General features: G+C 37.2%; 1 protein-coding gene across 15 annotated transcripts in view; it reads right to left on the bottom strand.

The window, feature by feature from the left end:
* The window catches only part of ATP8B4 (ATPase phospholipid transporting 8B4 (putative)), a 257,258-nt gene that overhangs the window by 217,760 nt on the left and 17,469 nt on the right, over positions 1-22,029 (bottom strand). For 14 of the 15 annotated variants that reach the window (XR_009264158.1, XR_009264157.1, XM_058737764.1 and 11 more), the window contains exon 2: positions 19,436-19,504. Coding sequence is in view for 9 of the 15 variants with exons in the window: in XM_058737764.1 (XP_058593747.1) it covers positions 19,436-19,463 (28 nt within the window). In the remaining 6 variants the exon portion in view is untranslated. Of the gene's footprint in view, positions 1-19,435; positions 19,505-22,029 lie in introns of those variants that run through there. The other variant, XM_058737773.1, reaches the window with a different exon arrangement.

Here is a 22,029-nt window from a genome sequence, read left to right as displayed (position 1 = left end):
GAGTTAAGTCAGTGGTGGTCCCCCAGGGTAGGAATGGTGCTCAGGAATACTCCTGCTTCCGTGGGGACTCACCCAGTGTCTAACATGAAGATGCAGGGCCCAAGGTCACACAGCAATATGACCGTGTCCTACAGTACCTAGCAGCAGAATTATGTGGATCATGGAGGAGACAGGTTTGCAATACAGACCCAGAAGTCAGCCTGTGCAGAATTCTTCCAGCTATCACACGTGTAAAATTGTATGTGAAAGATTTCATTTTCATCAACTCCTAATCAAAAGAGAATTTATCTCCTAGTAGTAGTATTAGGAATTTTCAAGTATCTAGTATTTTTGACACCATATATAATAAGCATACCATGTATTTTTTTCTATGGGAGGGAATAAAATAAATTAAAATTTATAACAATTTCTGTGCTTATAGAACACAAGCCCATATGTAGCAGGACTACACATGGCAAGTACATTTGTAGCAGCTCATATATGAAGCCATCAAGCTGAAAAGCTATTCTAAACCATCATAACTTTAGCTAGAGGAAAAACTGAATTATCTTTCTAATGTTTCTATAGAAAATTATGTAATCAATAATGGTCCTATAAGAGGCAATCAAAAATAGGGGGACAAAAATATAGGAAAAAAGTACTATAAAGTTGCGTTGGACAGTGAATTAATGAAGACCTTAGGTTATTTTTCTGGATTTTGTGGTATGCGTGGGATTTTCAAATTTTCAAAATTGAAAATTGTAATTTATAGGGATTTATTTTGTTACTGTAAATAAATATTCTCTATTATACCTAATTTTGTATTTTGTATTCATTTAGGCCTAAAAAAAACAAAACAAAAAAACAAAAAACCTGGGTCTAGCCCTGACAACCCTCCCCATTGTTCATTCAACTCCAGCCACAGTGGTCTTTGTTATTCCTTGAACACAACTAGGAACACACCCATCTCAAAGCCTTTGCACTTGCTATTCCTTCTACCTAGAATGCTTCTTCCAGATATCTACATGGCTCCTCTCTCACTTCCTTCAAATCTTTGCTCAAATAGGTCTTCCTCAATTCAGCCTTCCCTGATTACCCCTTTTAAAACTGCATCCCCCTACCTGCCTCCTTAGTGCAACAGGCAGCATGTCAGTCTCATAAAATTGAAGCCCCTCAAATGTACAAGATAATTTACTTTGTCACTGATTTTGCTGACCAGCTTTCTTCCTCTCCCCCAACAGAAATGTAAGCTCCACATAGACCGAAGGTTTTTTTCCTTTTTAAAACCTGTTTTGTTCACAGCTGTATCTGAAACTTCTGAAATAACATCTGGCACATAATGGATGTTCAGTAAATACTTGTGAAATGGCTGGATAGATGGACGGATAACTAAATCAAAGAACTACCAAAGTTCTGATTATCATAAGACAACAACCACCAACATAGTCAACCAAGATCATTTCAGCCAAAAGCCCTGAAACATGATGTTTTAATTAGCTTATTCATATGAAGATAAATTTACAATTCACAGTACACAATTTCAGGTAATAAGGGTACTTTTCTTTATAGAAAACACTATGTTGGGAATTACTTCATAAGCTTTAAGATTTTATTTCACCATCAAAAGAGTCCAGATTTCAAAGTTAAGCCCAGAAATAAAAATTATAATTTCCTTTAAATTAGGAAATTCTGTTTGAATTAATAGCAAACACAATATTACATGAGAATGAGGTCCACCAGGAGACTATAATTCGAATAGCACTTACACAAACTACTCAAAATAATAACTATGACAGCTACCATTCATTAAGGGCTTACCATATGCCAAATACTGACTCAAACACTGAACCAAAGAAATATCTAAGGTGTGGGTCTATGGAAGGGCTAAAAAAGCATTCTTTAAAATAAATTATTATAATTCTAAGGATAAAATTAAGGATTTTTCTTTTATAAAACCAAAGTATAACAATTAGAATATTACACACTTGGGAATGCTGAGTAATAAAGAAATGGAGAAGTGGAACAAATGCATTTATAAATATGTTCTAAACCCACTAAGTATGTATGGCATATGATTCTAAGTAGTATTTATATTTTTATTATTCCTGTAATGAGGTAGTTCACAGTAGACTTACTTTTGTGTACATGTCATGGCTAAAGCTTAACCCTATTCTAACAGACGATACTGATTAACATATTCATTAACCATTATTTTCTTATCCAACCTCACTATTCATTTGCTTATTCCTTACTCATAGATCTTCCTGATATATTCAAATATGCATATAACTACTATAGAATAGTAATATTTAATGTAGTCTTCTGGTAAACTTATAAGACATTATTAAAAATGTGTTTTTCAGCTTCCCACTATAATGGAGTAACTTGTGTCAGGATCAACCCATCTGTTAAGAACAACTATAACAGCTTGATGAACTATACAAAATGTTGGAAAATATAGAACAACAAAATCAGACAAAACTTGAAGGGCCAAGAACCAGCAGAAAAGAACAATGTATTGATGTAAACCTGATATTCTGTACCTTTCCCCTTAAGGGATTGCTAATTCCTCAGCTTCCCAGAGGTGAGATAAGACAATAATTAAAGCTCAGAATCTAGCTGGGAGGAGAAGCCTTGGTAACACTCTAGGTCTCCAGTTGACTTCTGAAGGACTGCATTCTAGGAGTAAGAACAAAAATAGACTAGACCTTATAAATACTGAAAGACAGCCTCAAAGTATTTCAGTTCATGACTAGATAATCTGTTCCTTCTCTAAGTGTGTGTGAAAAGAAAAATAAATTCTCCTTGAGGAAGATAACATTATCCAGATCCTCTATAGTTTTTTCATATGTAAGGCCTATACTTCAATAATAAATTATGAAGCATGGCAGGGGACAATAGCAAACTATTGGAAACAGAGAAAAAAGTAGAAAATAGAAACCAACCGACAGGTGATCTAGATATTAGAACTATCAGAGGTCGACTTTAAAATAATTCTGGTTAACATGTACATTAAAGTGGATGATAAAATGAATAATTTCCCTAGAAAACCAAATGGTACAATAAAAGAAACAAAAACTCAAGAATTTAAAAATATAACAATGTAAATTAAGCATTCAGTGTGCGTTTAACAGCAAATTAGACACAGCAGCAGCAAGGAATAATTGTAAACTAGTCATTAAAAATATAAAAACTAAGCATGGAAGGGAGAAAAAAGTTGAAAATATCAGCAAAAGCATAAACACATAAGATATCTGGCAAAAGGTCTACCATATGTATAACTGGACTTTCACAAACAAGAACTGAGAGAATAGGGAGTAATAACAATTTTTGATACTCAGATGAGAATTTTCCAAAACTCCAAAAGAAATCAAGCTGAAAATCTGAGAATCTCTGTGAATTCCAAACTAGATAAATATGAAGCAAACCATACCTAGGCACAGAATAATAAAAATACTGAAAAACAAAAAGACAATTTTTGAAGTAGCCAGAAGACCTATCATCCCAACAAAAGAGTCATAAGAATATCAGCTTACTTTTTAAAAGAATGAGTGGAGGTTTGAATGTAATGGAGCAATACCTTTAAAGTGCCAGAAGAAAAGACTACCAACCTAGAGTTCTATGCCCAGTAGAAATATTCATCCAAATATAAATGCAAAATAAGGATTTTTTTCCTAATAAAAAGTGACTGAATTCACTACCAGTAGCTCCACATTTAAAAAATAAATAAACAAAAGGAATTCTTTTTTTTTTTTAAGCTATTAGAATCTAATTTAATTTCCGCCCCCCCTTGACCTTTTTTTTTTTTTTTTTTTTTTTCTTTTAATATATAACAAAAGGAATTCTTTAGGCAAAAGGAAAATTATTCTGGACAGAATCACAGAAACGCAGGAAAATGAAAAAAAAAAAAACTGAAAAATTGTAGGTAAACCTAAGCAAAAAATGACCATATTGACAACAACAGATGTTATTTGTTACTGCTGTCTTGTTGATTTTAAAATATACAAGGAATTAAATACATGATATCAGTAACACAAAAAGTAGGTAAAGAGGTAAAATGTTCTAAATTCTTAAATGGCTCACAAAATGATAAAAGTACTATAAGTTAATTAAACAGATATGTTGCAATCTTAAGAATAACCACAAAAAAAATATTACGGGAATGATAAGCAACAAGCTAATAGATGCTTGGAAATGGAATAATAGAAATATTGCAAATGCAAAGGCAGGCAACAAAAAAGAGAAAAGAAATGTAGAATAACAAATAGTAAGATAATTGATTTAAACAAATATATCAGTAATTATATTAACCACAAATGAACTAAATACTTAATTTAAAAGTCAAAATTTGTCAAACTATTTTTTTTTAATGTTTATTTTTTTGAGAGAGAAAGAGAATGAGAACGAGCAGGGGACAAGCAAAGAGAATCCCAAGCAGGCTCCACGCTGTCAACACTGAGCTCTGTGCAGGGCTCTATCTAATTCACAAACCATGAGATCATGACCTGAACCAGAAACCAGCTGGATGCTGAGGCTCCTGGGTGGCTCAGTGGGTTAAGTGTCCTACTTCAGCTCAGGTTATGATCTTGCGGTTCATGAGTCTGAGCCCCACATTGGGCTCTGTGTTGACAGCTTGGAGCTTGCTTCAGATTCTGTGACTGCCTCTCTCTCTGCCCCTCCCCCACTCGCACTCTGTCTCTGTCTCTCTCAAAAATAAATAAGACATTAAAAAAAAAAAGAGTTGGATGCTTAACCAACTGAGCCACCCAGATACCTCTGTCAAACTATTTTTTAAAAACACTATATACTGCATCTTAAATTTAAGAACATTAAAGCACTGAAAGTGAAAAGAAAAAATATATAACATGTAAACATTAATCAGAGGAAATCTGGTATCACTACATTAATCTCAGATAAAGTGGACTTTAATACAGTAAGAATTACTGAAGATAAATAGGGACAATCCATAATAATAGAAGATTATTCTTCCAGGAATATGTAACTCTAAATTTGCATACATCTAATAATGTAACCTAGAAATATATAGAGCAAAAACTGACCAAACTAAAAGGAGAACAAGACAAATTTAAGAATAACAATACACTAAAATATGGCTGTGCTGGTTAATTTTACACTTGATCTTAGCCAAAAGGCCAAGAAGCAATTTGTGCTGGTTAATTTTAATATGTCAACTTGACTGGGCAATGGGATGCCTGGATATTTGGTCAAACATCATTCTCCATGTGTCTGTGAGGGCACTGATATGAAAAAGACCTTTAAACATTTGATGATCTTTAATGTAAAAGGCAGAATAAATATTCTGTTATTCCAAACTACAGAACAGAAAGTACACTTAACAAGGATGTGAAATTCTAGTTAACATGCAGAATTTACTGCCCAGAGAATGATGTATCTTCTAAATTACATGCCTGAACTACTATTAGAGTAAATATTCAAGGGGGGAAAAAATCAGCAACACTATAGGAATAGATTGTCAGGTTGGAAGAAAATGTGGACAAGATGACTGAAGATCCTTTTAATTCCCAAGTTTTATCATTCTGTACAACTTAAAGCTATATCAATAGAATTATTAGATCAAAGACAGTAGCAATTGGGAATAAAGTATAACATTAGGCAAGATGTCACGATAGGCACTGTAGATTTAAGAGTCATCTCCAAAGAAATGAGCAGAAGAAGAGGAGTACTCTGAGGAACACATTATACATAGAGACAAGTATAGAAGACTGAACCAGGGGAAATTTCCACCACTGAGGTCCAGTGAAGGAAACAAGGCCATAGCACGCTGAGAATCAAGAATTTCCACAAGAATCATGAAGACCAGGAAAAAAGAGCATTCAAGGAGAAAATAGCCACCACCCCCCAAACCCATTGAGAAGTGATAAAGGATGTTGTTGAGGATCAGCCCTCTTTAGATAGTCTCCAGTGACTAGTGGTTCTTTAATAGCAGCCCAACCTAGTCCACATCCTGAGTAATAAAACATCAGATTGCTCAAAGCCTACACAATACCACAATTGAAAAAACTTAAGAGCAGCACACAATTTTGCAAAGTGTATGAGAGCCAGAAGACATCTCTTTTCTACACTTTCTATTTGCAACTGTGCACAGTGACTATAAAGGCAAAATTTTAAGTACATAGTGTACTCTCTATGGAGAAAAAAAGACTTCTATTTCAAAGAAATTTAAGCAACACATAAAAATCTAGAATGTAAATAGGACTAGGAACACTAACGCTGCTCCTCCTTCTCTTCCAGGTAAAAAACTGATGAACCTATGAATGGAAAGCTCATGCCCTGAAATACTTAGGATGAGCAGCAAAGATTTAGTCTCTGGTTCAATTCTATCATCTTTTACACAGAATTTTACTAAAGTGAAATGGAAGAAATTGGGAATTTCCCCCTCATCTCTAGTGGTACCAAATAAAATTTCCCATGTCCTATTTCCTCTGAACACCAAAATGTTATTAAAACATACAGGAAAATTCATTAGAAAATCCTAACCCCAAAGTTATGAGAGTTTTTGCAAAACCAGCACTGTTCTTAGTGTATCATTGGTTAGTACTGATTATCACTTCATTCTAATGGCCTCATTTTCAGTTAAACTAAGAAAATAGATGATTTTGAAAAAAATTTCATTTTCTTCAAATTATTATATTAAACAAAAACCAAGCTCAAACAACAACTATTACCTTCACAAGTGTAACTGCAAAACTACTTAAGAAAGAACTTTTGGATTTATCATTGTTCCATAAGGGATAAACGCAAGCAGAAATAACACTCTTTAAACACATATATTAAAATATATACATGTACTTTTATATGCATTGATACGGTGCCACCAGGTAGTTTCCATGTCTTCTTTGTCTTTATAATCAATCCTCTACCGCAGGACCAACCCACTACCTGATAAATAGTATATGATCACAATAATGCCTGAGAAGCAGGAGGATAAATTTCAACCAAAAAAAAAAAAAAAAAAAAAAAAATACCTCCTTTGTAAGCACAAGAGATGCATTGCCTAGGGCCCACAATACTTTTAGGGACACATAAAAGTGTTTAAATTTTAATTTATTTTAAAATTAGAAGAAAAAATGAATATAGCAGTAATACATTATACTTGTCTTTATACACACACAATTGTAAACTACAGTTTTTAATATTTTGTGGAGGAATGAGCCAACAAAATGTCAATGAAAGAAATAATGTGGGGGCGCCTGGGTGGCTCAGTCGGTTAAGCGTCCGACTTCGGCTCAGGTTATGATCTCACGGTTGGTGAGTTCAAGCCCCGCATCGGGCTCTGTGCTGACAGCTCAGAGCCTAAAGCCTGTTTCCGATTCTGTGTCTCCCTCTCTCTCTCTGACCCTCCCCCGTTCATGCTCTGTCTCAAAAATAAATAAACGTTAAAAAAATTTTTTTTAAAAAAAGAAAGAAATAATGTGACCTGTCACACCCCATAAACATACTGAGCAAGGGCTTCCCTGTGGACTAACGCACGCTGGCTCCACAACCTCCTTGGTTCTTTGGAAACAAGAAAAGCTTTAGCTAGTTTAAAGAAAGCCTTTATTACCTACTTCTTTTCCTTCCTATGTTACCAAACTACATGAAATCTCAATTAAGAATTTTACACAAGAGGGGCGCCTGGGTGGCGCAGTCGGTTAAGCGTCCGACGTCAGCCAGGTCACGATCTCGCGGTCCGTGAGTTCGAGCCCCGCGTCAGGCTCTGGGCTGATGGCTCGGAGCCTGGAGCCTGTTTCCGATTCTGTGTCTCCCTCTCTCTCTCTGCCCCTCCCCCGTTCATGCTCTGTCTCTCTCTGTCCCAAAAATAAATAAAAAACGTTGAAAAAAAAAAAAGAATTTTACACAAGAATAATGCTCTTCATAGGCTTTAAAATGATTTGTATTGGGCCTCCCATATAAGCTATATGGAAACGGTGAATTATCAAGAACAGAGAACTTCCAGGGAAGACGGTTCAGGAGCAGAACCCTAAGCTCATCTTGTCTCAGGGATACAAACTAGATAACAGCCACATCAGTTTAAATAACCCAGAAACCACCAGAACTCTGGCACAACAAACTCTCCACAGCTAAATATAAAGAGGACACATCAAAGAGGGTAGAAGTGGGGAGACACAGTCAGGATCTCAACAGACCCATGGGCCTTTCCATGGAAGGAGTGACTCCACAGGTGCTGAGACTGGAATGGAACAGACCCTCACAATGGGCACCCCAGGCCCAGAGAATCCCCATAACATTTGGCAATGAAAACCAGAGGGGTGTAATTTTGCAAGTTATTTTAACCATCAGAATTTAACACCTGGAACTTGAAAAGTCAGCCTGTTCTACTCTGGGAGAGTCAGGAGGGAGGACAATATGGAACTGAGTCCCTACCCTAAAACAGCGCAACAAACATTCCCAAGGACATGCATGAAGCACAGAAGCACCTGTTTGAAAAACGCCTGGAGTTTACAGGAGGGCTACTTATTTATAATTTCAGAGCATATACTGGAGAAACAGGGGTCCTTGGGAGATGCCTCAAGGAATAAAGAAGACAGTGGGCACCATTTCCCTCCCCTGCCCCTCAGTCTAGACAGAGACCTACAGGAACCAGCACGGCACCAACACTGGCTATCTAGCTTGCTAATAGCTGTGCCCTTCCCCAGCATTCTCCAGGGTCCAGACCTCACTTCCAGGTTCTCTCTCAAACACGACCCAGGCACAAACTTTGTTAACACCAGTGCCCGCCCCCAGTACTTATGTGGATCCACCCCCCTCCAATATGCCCTTGGCCAGAGCCTACCCAAAATGGTGCCACAAATCTGGCAGTATGCAAGCATCCCCAACAGCAGCCAGCACCACTCCAAAGGGACTCCTGCCCCAGGGAGAGGGGAAGATAACCACACACCCCCATCCAACTGTGGCCCCAGCAGTGGGCTGGGGACAGACATGAGGTCTGACTGCAGGCCCTGTCTACCAACAAAAGCTTCTAAGGGGACAACACAGGAAAAGCACCCTGCAGTTCGGTGCTACTGTATCTGTAGAAAATGCCTGATCTGACTCAAGCCCAAGGCAGCCCCAGACTGGCCCACTAACAACACAGTGACCAAACCCTGCCCACAACAGGCAAAGACAGCCATTGCAGACAACCGGAATGGAAGCAAATGTAGCTAGGCTACAACAGCATGGTGCACACAACACACATAGGAGATACCTCCAAAGCACCAACTGCTGGTGAAGAGGGGACACTGCATTTCAGGGCACTACAAGACCTCTTCTTCATAATGCCTCTACACATAGAAACACACAGAAACAGACACAATTACACAAAATGAGGAGATAGAGGATATGCTCCAAATGAAACAAGAGGACAGAATCACAGCAAGAGACCTAAACAAAATGAAGGTAAGTAAAATGCCTGATAGAGAATTTAAAGTAGTGGTCAGAAAGATACTCACTGGACCCAAGAAAGACTGAAAGACCTCAGTGAGACCTCCAACAAAGCGATAAAGAACATTAAAAGGAACCAGAGATACAGAACTCAATAACTGAAATTAAAAATACACTAAATGAAACCAAAAATACACTAGATTGGGAATGAACAGTAGACTACAGGAAACAGAAGACTGGATCATGACCTGGAAGACAGAGTAATGGAAAATAATCCAGCTGAATAGGAGAGAGAAAAATTCATTTTTCTTTATTTTAAAGAGAGAGCACAAGTGAGGGAGAAGGATAGAGGGAGAGAAAGAGAGAATCTTAAGCAGTTTCCATGCTCAGCATGGAGCCCAACACAGGTCTCAATCCCACAACCCTAGAATCATAACCTGAGCTGAAATCAAGAGTCAGATGCTCAAACAGCTAGCAACCTAGGTGCCCCCAAGAAGAAAAATAACTTTAAAAAAATGAAAATAGACTTAGGGAACTCAACAACACCATCAAGCATAATAACATTTGCATTATAGGGACCCCAGAAGGAGAAAAGAGGCAAGGGGGCAGAAAATTCATTTCAAGAAATAATACCTGGAAAGTTCTCAAATCTTGGGGAGGAAAGAGAATTCCAGATGCAAGAAGCACAGAGAGCCACCAACAAAAATCGACCCAAGAAAATGCACACCAAAACACATAGAAATTAAAATGGCAACAAGCAGTGACAGTGAAAAAATTTGAAAAGTAGCAAGAGAAAAGTAAAATTACATACAAGGGAAACCCCATAAGGCTATCAGATGATTTTTTGGCAGTAACTTTGCAGGCCAGAAGGGAGTGAAATGATATATTCAAAGTGATGAAAGAAAAAACTGCAGCTAAAAATACTCTATCCAACAAGGCTATCATTCAGAATAGAAGGAGAGATAAAGAGTTTCTCAGACAAACAAAAATTAAAGGAGTTCATGACCACTAAACCAGCCCTTTGCTTGAGTGGAAAGGAAAAACCATAAGTATGAATAAGAAAAGTAGGAAGCCCAAAAGAAATAAAAAAAAATAGGTCTATTTTTAAAAATCAGTCAAGAGATCACAAAATAAAAGGATATAAAGTATGATACCATATACCTGAAACCTCGGGAGGGAGAACACTAATGAATGGGTTCAAACTGAAGTGAACATCAACTTAATATAGACCACTATATGCCTAAAATGTCACATATAACCTAATAGTAACCACAAATAAAATACTGATAATATATATGCAAACAATAAGAGAAAGGAATCCAAGTGTATCACTAAAGAAAGCTAGTAAACCATGAGAGAAGACAGCAAGACAAGAAAGGAACAGAGAAAAACTACAAAAACCACCATACTAACAAAATGGCAAATAAGCACATACATATCAATGACTACTTTGAATTTAGGTAGACTAAATGTTCTAATCAAAAGAAACAGGATGACAGAATGGATTTAAAAAAAAAAAAAAAAAAAAAGCAAGCCCCAGCTATATGCCACCTACAAGAGACTCATTTCAGACCTAAAGGCACCTGTAGATTCAAAGTGAAGGAATGGAGAAGCATTTATCATGCAGATGAAAGTGAAAAGAAAACAGAGGTAGCAATACTTATATCAGACAAAATAAACTTTAAAACAAAGACTGTAATAAGAGACAAAGGAGGACACTATACAATCATAAAACAATCCAACAAGAAGATATAACAATTGTAAATATTTATGTACCTGACACAGGTGTACCCAAATACATAAAGCAGCTAATAACAAACATAAAGGAAGTAATCAACAGTAATACAGCAATATTAGGGTATTTTAACACCCCACTTACACCAATGGACAGATGATGCAAGCAGAAAATCAACAAGGAAAGAATGGCTTTGAATGATACACTGGACCACATGTATCTAACATATATTCAGAACATTCCATCCTAAAACAGTAGAATATACATTCTTGTCAAGTCCACATAGAACATTCTCCAGATAGATCACATATTAGGCACAAATCAAGACTCAGGGCACCTGGGTGGCTAAGTCAGTTGAGCATCCAACTTCAGCTCAGGTCATGATCTCATGGTTCGCGAGTTCAAGCCCTGCATCAGGTTTGCGGCTGCCAGAGCAGAGCCCACTTCAGAACCTCTGCTCCCACCTCCCATCTCTGTTCCTTCCCTGCTCTCACTCTCACTCTCTCAAAAATGAATAAACGTTTATTTTTTTTAAAAAAGATTCAAGAAATTCAAAAAGATTGCAATCAAACCATGCATCTTTTCCAACCACAACACTATGAAACTAGAACTTAACGAGAAAAAAAAAAATCTGATAAGAGAATACCTGGAGGTAAATAACATGCTACTGAACAATGAATGAGTCAACAATCTAAGAGGATATCAAAAAATACAGGGAAACAAATGTAAATGAAAACACAATGGTCCAAAATCTTTGGGATGCAGCAAATCTGTTCTCAGAGGGATGCTTACAGCAATACAGTTCTGCTTAAGGAGCAAGAAATCTCAACTAAACAACCTAACCTCACACCTAAAGGAGCTAGAAATAGAAAGAAGTAGAAAAAAAGAAATAGTAAAGATTAAAGAAGAAAAACAAAATAGAAACTAAAAAAAAAACAATAGAACACATCAAAACCAGGAGTTGGTTCTTCGAAAAGATCGATAAAACTGACACCACAGAAATACAAAAGATTATCAGAGAATATTATGAAAAAATTAGAGTCCAACAAATTGGACAACTTAGAAGAAATGGATACATTCCTAGAAACATATAACCTCCCGAAACTGAATCAGGAAGAAACAGAAAATTTGAATAGACCAATTACCAATAAGAAAATTGAATCAGTTGTCAAAAAACTCCCAAAAAACAAAAATCTAGGATCAGACAGTTTCACAGGTGAATTCTACCTAACACTTATTTTTTTTTTATTTTTTTTAACGTTTATTTATTTTTGAGACAGAGAGAGACAAAGCATGAACAGGGGAGGGTCAGAGAGAGAGGGAGACACAGAATCTGAAACAGGCTCCAGGCTCTGAGCTGTCAGCACAGAGCCCGATGCGGGGCTTGAACTCACTGACCGCGAGATCATGACCTGAGCCGAAGTCGGCTGCTTAACCGACTGAGCCACCCAGGCGCCCCTCTACCTAACATTTAAAGAGGAGTTAGTACCTATTCTTCTCAAACTATTCCATAAAATAGAAGAGGAAGGAAAGTTTCCAAATTCATTCTATGAGGCCAGCATTACCCTGATACCAAAACCAGATAAAGACACCACAAAAAAAGAGAACTACAAGCCACTATCTCTGATGAACATAAATGCAAAAATCCTCAACAAAATACTAGCAAACCAAATTTAACAATACATTTGAAAAATTGTACACCATGATAAAGTAGATTTATTCCCAGAATGCAAAGGTGGTTCAATATCCACAAAGCAATCACTGTGATACATCACATTAGTAAAAGAAAGGATAGAAACAATCATTATACAATCATTATAATAGATGCAGAAAAAGCATTTGACAAAGTATAGCATCCATTCATGATTAATAAATAAAATAAAAAACCTCTCAACAAGTTAGGTTTAGAGGAAACACCTCAATGTAATAAAAACCCACAGCTAACATCATACTTGATGGTGAAAAACTGAGAGCTTTTGTCCAAGATCAGGAAGAAGACAAGGACGTCCGCTGTCTCCACTTTTATTCAACATAGTACTACAAGTCCTAGTCACAACAGTAAGACATGACACAAAACTATCCAAATTGGTAAAGAAGTAAAACTTCCACGATTTGTAGATGACATGATACTGTATGTAGAAAACCTTTAAAGACTCTACCAAAAAACTACCAGAAAGAACTACTAGAATTCATAAATAAATGAATTCAGTAAAATTGTAGGACACAAAATCAACATGCAGAAATCTGTAGCATTTGCATACACTACAAATGAAGTAGCATATAGAAAAATTAAGAAAACAGTCCCATTTATAATTGCACCAAATACAATAAAATACCTAAGAATAAACTTAAGCAAGGAGGTGAAAGATCTGTACTCTGAAAACTATAAAAAGTTGATGAAAGAAATTAAAGACAACACAAACAAATGAAAAAATTTTCTAAGCTCATGTTTTAGAGGAACAAATATTGTTAAAATGTCCATAGCACCCAAAGAAATCTATACATTTAATACAATTTCTATCAAAATACCAACAGCATTTTTCCCAGAACTAGAACACCCAATCCTAAAATTTGTATGGAATGTCCCTAAGTGGCCAAAGCAGTCTTGAAAAAGAAAAAAAATGGAGGTATCACAATCCCAGATTTCAATATATACCACAAGGCTATAATACTCAAAACAGTATGGTACTGGCACAAAAAATAGACACATAGAGTGGCTCAGTCAGTTAAGTATCTAACTCTTGATTTTGGCTCAGGTCATGATCTCACAGTTTCAGGAGTTCAAGCCCCATTTCTTGTTCTGCTCCGACAGTGCAGAGCCTGCTTGGGATTCTCCCTCTCTGTCTGCCCCTCCCCCATTTGCACTCTCTCTGTCTCTCTCAAACAAATAAACTTTATTTAAAAAAACATAGACACATAGATCAATGGAACAGAATAGAAAACTCAGAAATAAACCCACAATTATATGGTCAATCAATTTTCAACAAAGGAGGCAAGAATATAAATGGCAAAAAGTCTGTTCGGTAAATGGTGTTAGGAAAACTGGACACTACATGCAAAAAAAAAAAAAAGAAACTGGAACCGCTTTCTCACACCATACACAAAATAAACTCAAAATGGAGCAAGGACCTAAATGTGAGGCCTGAAACCATAAAAATCCAAGAAGAGAGCACAGGCAGTAATTTCCTGGACATTAGCTGTAGCAATATTTTTCTAGATATGTCTCCTGAAGCAAGGGAGACAAAAGCAAAAATTAACTATTGGGACTACATCAAAATAAAAACCTTCTGCACAGCAAAGGAAACAATCAACAAAACTAAGTGACAACCAACCAAATGGAGGAAGAGATTTGCAAATGACATATCTGATAAAGGGTTAGTATCCAAAATATATAAAGAATTTATGCAACTCAACATGAAAATAATCCAATTAAAAAATGGTCAGGAGACATTAACAGACATTTCTCCAAAGAAGACATACAGATGGCCAACAGACACATGAAAAGATGCTCAACATCACTCATCATCAGGGAAATCCAAATCAAAACCACAATTAGATAGCGCCTCACACCTGTCAGAAAGACTAACATCAAAAACACAAGAAACAACAAGTGTGGAGAAAAGGAAACCTCATGTGGGTTTGGTGGGAATGCAAACTTGTGTAGCCACTGAGGAAAATAATATGGAGATTCTTCAAAATATTAAAAATTGAATTACCCTATGACCCAGTAACTGCACTATTGGGTATTTAACTAAAGAATACAAAAACACTAATTTGAAGGGATATATGCACCCCTTTGTTTATTGCAGCAATATTTACAATAGCTAAATTATGGAAGCAGCCCAAGTGTTCTTTGGTAGATGAATGGATAAAGAAGAAATGGCGTGTGTGTGTGTGTGTGTGTGTGTGTGTGAATATTATTCAGCCATTAAAAAGAATGGTATCCTGCCATTTGCAGTGACATGGGTAGGACCAGAAAGTATAATCCTAAGTAAAATAAACCAGAGAAAGACAAACACCTGGTAATTTCACTCATATGTGGAATTTAAGAAACAAATTTAAATGAACAAAGAAAAAGACAAACCAAAAACAGACTTTAACTAGACAGAGCTGAAGGTTACCTGAGGGGAGGGGGGGAAGAATGGGTGAAACAGATGAAGGAGATAAAGAGTACACTTAGGATGAGCCCTGAGTAATGTATCCAATTGTTGAATCACTATACTGTATATGTGAAACAAATATAAAACTATATGTTAACTATACTGGAATTAAAATTTTTAAAAAGAACAGAAAATAGGGGCACCTGGGTAGCTCAGTCGCTTAAGCGTCCGACTTCAGCTTGGGTCGTGATCTCACAGTCTCTGAGTTCGAGCCCTGCATCAGGCTCTGTGCTGACAGCTCAGACCCTGGACCCTGCTTCAGATCTTCAGATTCTATGTCTCCCTATCTCTCTCTCTCTACCCCTTCCCCAGTCACACTCTCTCTCTCTCTCTCAAAAATAAACAAACACGAAAAAAAGGAAAAAAAGAACAGAAAATAGACTCAATTAGCTGGAATTCTTTACATCTTAAAGAATATGAGATTTATATGAATATGATGATAATAAACAATAAAGCATACATGACAAAATTTTTGTTTCCCCACAATACCGTGTTTGGGCTTGTTATATTTTCATATACATCACCAGTGGCCCAAGCTTCCTGATGATATTGTGAAAATTTACATAAATGCAAATACATTTTTATTAAATGTTGCAGACATTAAATATATCATTGAGGTAAAATACCACTTCTGTATGATTTTTTTCCCCTGACCACCCCGGGCTGATTAGAAGGTCTCTAGTCTGTGATCCTCTGGCAAATTTACTACTTGTAGTAATGTTTAACAATTCTTAAGTTATCCGTGCTACTGTAAACAACTGTGTAAAGATACATGTATTTTAATGAATTGTAAAAAACCTACTTAAAATCAAGAAAGAGTGGCACTTCCTAGCCTGTCATAGGGGCTCAAAAATGTTTCTTAACTGACTACATAGCAAATGAATACTTTAGGTTATAATAGCTCTCCAATCTATTACCAAATCTATACGAACTGATATAACCCAAAGATGCATCATTCCCAATCATGATGATGCAAAGGATGGTGTCAGCTTTCTCCAAAAATCTGCGCCAGAGAAGATACAGACCCAGATGTGTGGCCAAAACATTTAGCCTCATTACACAGAAATGACTATTGGTCGGTAAAATGAAATTTTATGTGAGGAAGATCAGAAAGTTGCATTCCTCATAAAAAACACTAGTTGTCCACTAAAAAACAAATTATCTATATGGTATTTGTGCCAAAAATGTACAATCCAAATATGTTTAGGAGTTGGACTGGACTTTTCCAAAATTCTATACAATGAAAAACTGTTCTAAATTTAGAAGAAAACAAAGGGACTAAAAGCCAAACACAATGTGTGAACATCCATTAGATACTATACCAAAAATAAAAACCAGCTCTGAAAGATAATATGTTTTAGGGACAAATGGAGAAATTGAAAAACAGAATCTATGTCATTAATTAAAGTTATACTTTTTGGGTGTTGTGACAATCTTGTAGACAAGAATGTCCTTGTTGTTAGAAGATTTTCCAGGGATGCAAGGATGATTCAGTAGCCACAAATCAATCAGTGTAATACACCACATCAACAAAAATGAAGGATAAAATCAAATGATCATCTCAACAGATACAGAAAAAGCATTCAACAAAATTTAACATTCATGATAAAAAAAAAAAATTTCAGCAAAGTGGATACAGAGGGCACATATCTCAACATAATAAGGGCCATGTATGACAAACCCACAGCTAACATCATCCTCAGTGGTGAAAAGCTAAAAATGTTTCCTCTAAGACCAGGAGCAAGACAAGGATGTCCAGTCTTGCCACTTTTATTCAACACAGTGCTGGAAGTCCTAGCCACAGCAATCAAATAAGAAAAAGAAATTAAAGGCACTCAAATGGGTAAAGAAGAAGTAAAATTGTCACTATTTGCAGCTGACAATAAACAATTGGGACTATATCAAACTAAAAGGCTTTTGCACAGTGAAGAAAACCATCAACAAAACAAAAGGCAACCTACTGAGTGGGAGAAGATATTTGTAAATGATATATCTGGTAAGGGGTTAACATCCAAAATATTTAATTCATACAACTTGAGATAAAAAAAAAAAATCCAAGTGGGGCGCCTGGGTGGCGCAGTCGGTTAAGCGTCCGACTTCAGCCAGGTCACGATCTCGCGGTCTGTGAGTTCAAGCCCCGCGTCAGGCTCTGGGCTGATGGCTCGGAGCCTGGAGCCTGTTTCCAATTCTGTGTGTCTCCCTCTCTCTCTGCCCCTTCCCCGTTCATGCTCTGTCTCTCTCTGTCCCAAAAATAAATAAAAAAAAAAAAAAAACGTTGAAAAAAAAAAAATTAAAAAAAAAAAAAATCCAAGTAAAAATGGGAAGAGGACTTGAACAGACATTTTTCTAAAGACATACAGATGGCCAACAGACACATGAAAAGATGCTCAATATCACTAAGCATCAGGGAAATGCAAATCAAAACCACAATGAGATAGCACTTCACATCTGTCAGAATAGTAGAATCAAACAGACAAGAAATAAGAAGTGGTGGTGAGGATGTGGACAACAGAGAACCCTCATGTACTATTTGTGGAAAGGTCAATTGGTACAACCACTATGAAAAACAATATAGAGTTTCCTCAAAAGATTAAAAATAGAAATACCAGGGGTGCCTGGATGGCTCAGTTGGTTGAGCATCTGACTTTGGCTCAGATCATGATTTCACAGTTCATGGGTTTGAGCCCTGCATTGGGCTCTCTGCATCAGGGCGGAGCCCACTTTGGATTTCTCTCTGCACACCCCCCCACTCATGCTCTCTTTCTCTCTCAAAAATAAACATTAAAAAAAAAAAATAGAAGCACCATACCATCCACCAATTCCACCTCTGGTTATTCACCCCCAAAAAACAAAAACTCTCATTCAAAAAGACATATACACTCCTATGTTTATTGCAGCATTATTTACAATAGCAAAGATGGAAGCAGCCCAGTGCCTACCAACAGATGAATAAAGATATGCTACACACACACACACACACACACACACACACACACACTGGAATACTATTCAGTCATTAGAAAGAATGAAATCTTGCCATTTGGGACAACACGAATGGACCTAGATGGAATTAAGTTTACTGAAATACATCAGACAGAGGAAGACAAAACCGTATGATTTTACTTATATGTGGAATCTAAAAAAACAGATGAACAAACAAAGCAAAATGGAAACAAACTCATAAATACAGAGAACTGGTGGTCCCCAGAGGGAAGGGAGAGTTAAAAAGTACAAACTTCCAATTATAAAATAAGTCACAGAAATATAAATTGTTACATAGGGAAAATGGTAAATAATATCATAATAATTTTGCATGGTGACAGATGGTAATTACACTTACCACAATGAATATTTTGTAATATATATAAATGTCAAATCACTATGCTGTACACCTGAAACTAATATAATATTGTATGCCAACTATATTTCAGTTAAATATAAATAATTTGGGGGGCACCTGGGGGGCTCAGTTGGTTGAGCATCCAACTTCGGCTCAGGTCATGATCTCGCAGTTTGTGAGTTTGAGCCCCGCATCGGGCTCTGAGCTGTCAGCACAGAGCCTGGAGCCTGCTTCGGATTCTGTGTCTCCTCCTCTCTCTGCCCCTCCCACATTCATGCTCTGTCTCTCTCTGTCTCTCAATAATAAACATTTTTAAAAAATTTTTTAATCAATCAATAAATAAATAATTTGGGGGCACCTGGGTGACTCAGTCAGTTAAGCATCCAGCTCTTGAGTTTGGCTCAAGACATGATCTCATGGTTCTTGGTTTCGAGGCTCGCATAGGGCTCTGCACTGGCTGACAGTATGAAGCCTGTGGGGGAATCTCTCTCCAGCCCTCTCTTTCTGCCCCTCCCCCACTCACTCTATCACTCTGTCTCAAAATGAATAAACTTAAAAATAAATAAATAAATATTTTTTTAAGAACACAAGGGAACTTTCTGGTGTGATAGAAATTTTCTGTATCTAGTTTTAGGGTAGTACAGACAGGTGTATACACAATTGTCAAAACTCATCAAACTGAATACTTAAGATTTGTCTATTTTTGTATATAAATTACACCTCTACAAAACAAAATGAAATGAGTTTAAAAAGTAAAATAATAAAATTAAAATTAAAAGTCAGATTCACTTTGTGTCATCTGAAGAGCTCAACACTTACCAAGTGATTTCTTTTTACTGCAGAACATTATTGCAGCTGATTATTTTTCACCAGGGTTCCACAGTTGATCTATGTAGAAAACAAGAAAAGTACACAACATTAGTATTTGTAAAAATGCCCATTAACCATAAGTTTACACCTTTTAACTTTCTTCCTTGTCAAATACAGATGACTAGGAATCACTGACAAAATCACGAATAACAGATTCCATTTATCTTATGTAGATAATAATTCTACACAAAAATAATCTATTCGTATCATAGACACTATTTGAAACAACATAAGGTAAGCCCAAATGTGCCATTCAATTGGGCATTAAAATTAAGCCAAATTTTCTAATTTATCTCAAACCCTATGAATCAGAACGTAGTAAAGCTACAGCATCTACTTTTTATTCAAATGTCATTAGATGACTCCTTCCCACAGCTAGCACTGGGAATCACTGCTAAATTGTGGGAGCTACATAGGAACCTAAATTATTGGCCAGGCTCAAGGGAAACAAAATGCAATTCAAAAATGTTCCTCAATTTATTCTGTGCATAGTCTTCCCCAGGTAGTTACCTAAAAAAAACCCAGAATAATGTCGTTATCATCTTTCAATTTTTCCCTACATGTGTTCTAATTTCCTTCATATGGCAAACTCTATTAAATATTTAGAATGAATATAGAAAGGGGCAAAAAAAGGATTTCAAACATTTAGAACCCAATAGACTGTGGAAATGAAAATGAACCCAGGAGGGGGCGCCTGGGTGGCGCAGTCGGTTAAGCGTCCGACTTCAGCCAGGTCACGATCTCGCGGTCCCTGAGTTCGAGCCCCGCGTCAGGCTCTGGGCTGATGGCTCAGAGCCTGGAGCCTGTTTCCGATTCTGTGTCTCCCTCTCTCTCTGCCCCTCCCCCGTTCATGCTCTGTCTCTCTCTGTCCAAAAATAAATAAAAAACGTTGAAAAAAAAAAAATTAAAAAAAAAAAAAAAAAAAAGAAAAGAAAATGAACCCAGGAAACATTTCAAAGACATGACCGGGTAGGCAGAGGTACTGAATACATGTTCTTTCGGTTTCAAAGAGAAACAACTTCCTTGATTCCTGCTCAAAGAAGTAGTGTGGCAGGATGCAATAAACACACATGAAGAAGTTGGTCAGTCATATAGAGATCAGAGGAGAGGAACAATAATGCTTATGGCTTAGCAGTTACAAGACAGGGGGATGCAGAAGAAATTCATCAATGCCTATTGCTCTAATACATATCTCTCAGAGTCTAAAAAGCCTGAAACCATCAATATTTCTTCCTGTCATGCCCCCAGATCCACAAGTTCCCATCTGGCCCCCGCCCCCCCAGGAAAAGCAGCAGCCTGCTGAGGGCACACCTAGTCCTGAATGTGCCTGACAAATAGGACCACTGGCATTTTGTGAGACCTACTGCTTTTCTAGGGATTAGATATTAAAATGATGAATCTACTAAGAAAATAGGGCAACTGCTGCCAGGTGCTGCTAGCAGGGATAAGTCCTTAAATATTAAATGTAAATCACTAACTCTTCTGTTTCTCCCCTCATACCTTCTACCAACTGTGCTGCCCTAGATGAGCCCTCTGCTGCCTCCTTGCAATGTACCCCACCACAGCCTCAGGCATCTGGTTGCCTCTAGGAAAGCCTGCTGACCAGTGATTGCTTTTCCCTGCATTGCTCAGAACAGGTTTCCCTGCTCCAGCCTTAGCCACCTACAGGCCAGGGTCCACAAGGAAGCACAATCATTGATATAAAAGATAAATGACATCTGTGACAGCCCTGACAAAAACCCCCAATCACTTCCCAATGGCCTTAGGGGGAAAAAAAAAAGACCAAGGGGAGCCTGGGTGGCTCAGTGGGTTAAGCATCTGACTCTTGGTTTCAGCTCAGGAAACAATCTCACAGTTCATGTGATAGAGTACCACATAGGGCTCCATGCTGACAGTGCAGACCCTGCTTGGGATTCTTTCTCTCCCTCTATCTCTGCCCCTCCCCCACTCACTCATGTGCACATGCTCACTCGTGTGCTCACTCTTTCTCCCTCAAAATAAATACACATTAAAAAAAAGAAAAGAAAGGCCAAATTCTAACATGACTCCTTGGATGTTCCACATCTTTGGATGTCCCTGTTCATTTTTCTAGCCTGATTTCTCCTCATAGCCCCCTCTCCTCCTTGCATCCCCTCATGTTTATACTCCAGAAATACCCAGTTCAGCTTATTTCCAGCTAGGAGCCCAGCACATGCTCTTCCCTTTGCCTATAGCCACCTAACTCCATCCAATCTCTTAACCAGACTAACTCCTACTTATATTTCCAATATCAATTCATATATCACTTCCTCTATGAAACCTCTCTGATCCCCCAAATCAGAGATAGAAGCACCTCTATGTGCTCTCATGTAATCTAAAAGTTCCCATTTCAGAGCCCCTATCACTCTAGAACATAATCTCCTATTACATTATATTGGCTATATCCTCAGTCCACAAACTCCAGCAGGGCAGGGACTTCATCTGTCAGGTCCACAGTTCTATTTCTAGCCTCTAATGCTTGACTGGCATATAGTAATGCTTAATAAATATTTGATAAATGAAAG

The sequence above is a fragment of the Neofelis nebulosa genome, chromosome 7 (assembly GCF_028018385.1).
Source record: "Neofelis nebulosa isolate mNeoNeb1 chromosome 7, mNeoNeb1.pri, whole genome shotgun sequence".
In the NCBI taxonomy this organism is placed as follows: Eukaryota; Metazoa; Chordata; class Mammalia; order Carnivora; family Felidae; genus Neofelis; species Neofelis nebulosa.
Note: the sequence above shows the minus strand (reverse complement) of the source record. Positions and strands in the feature narration are given on the sequence as shown.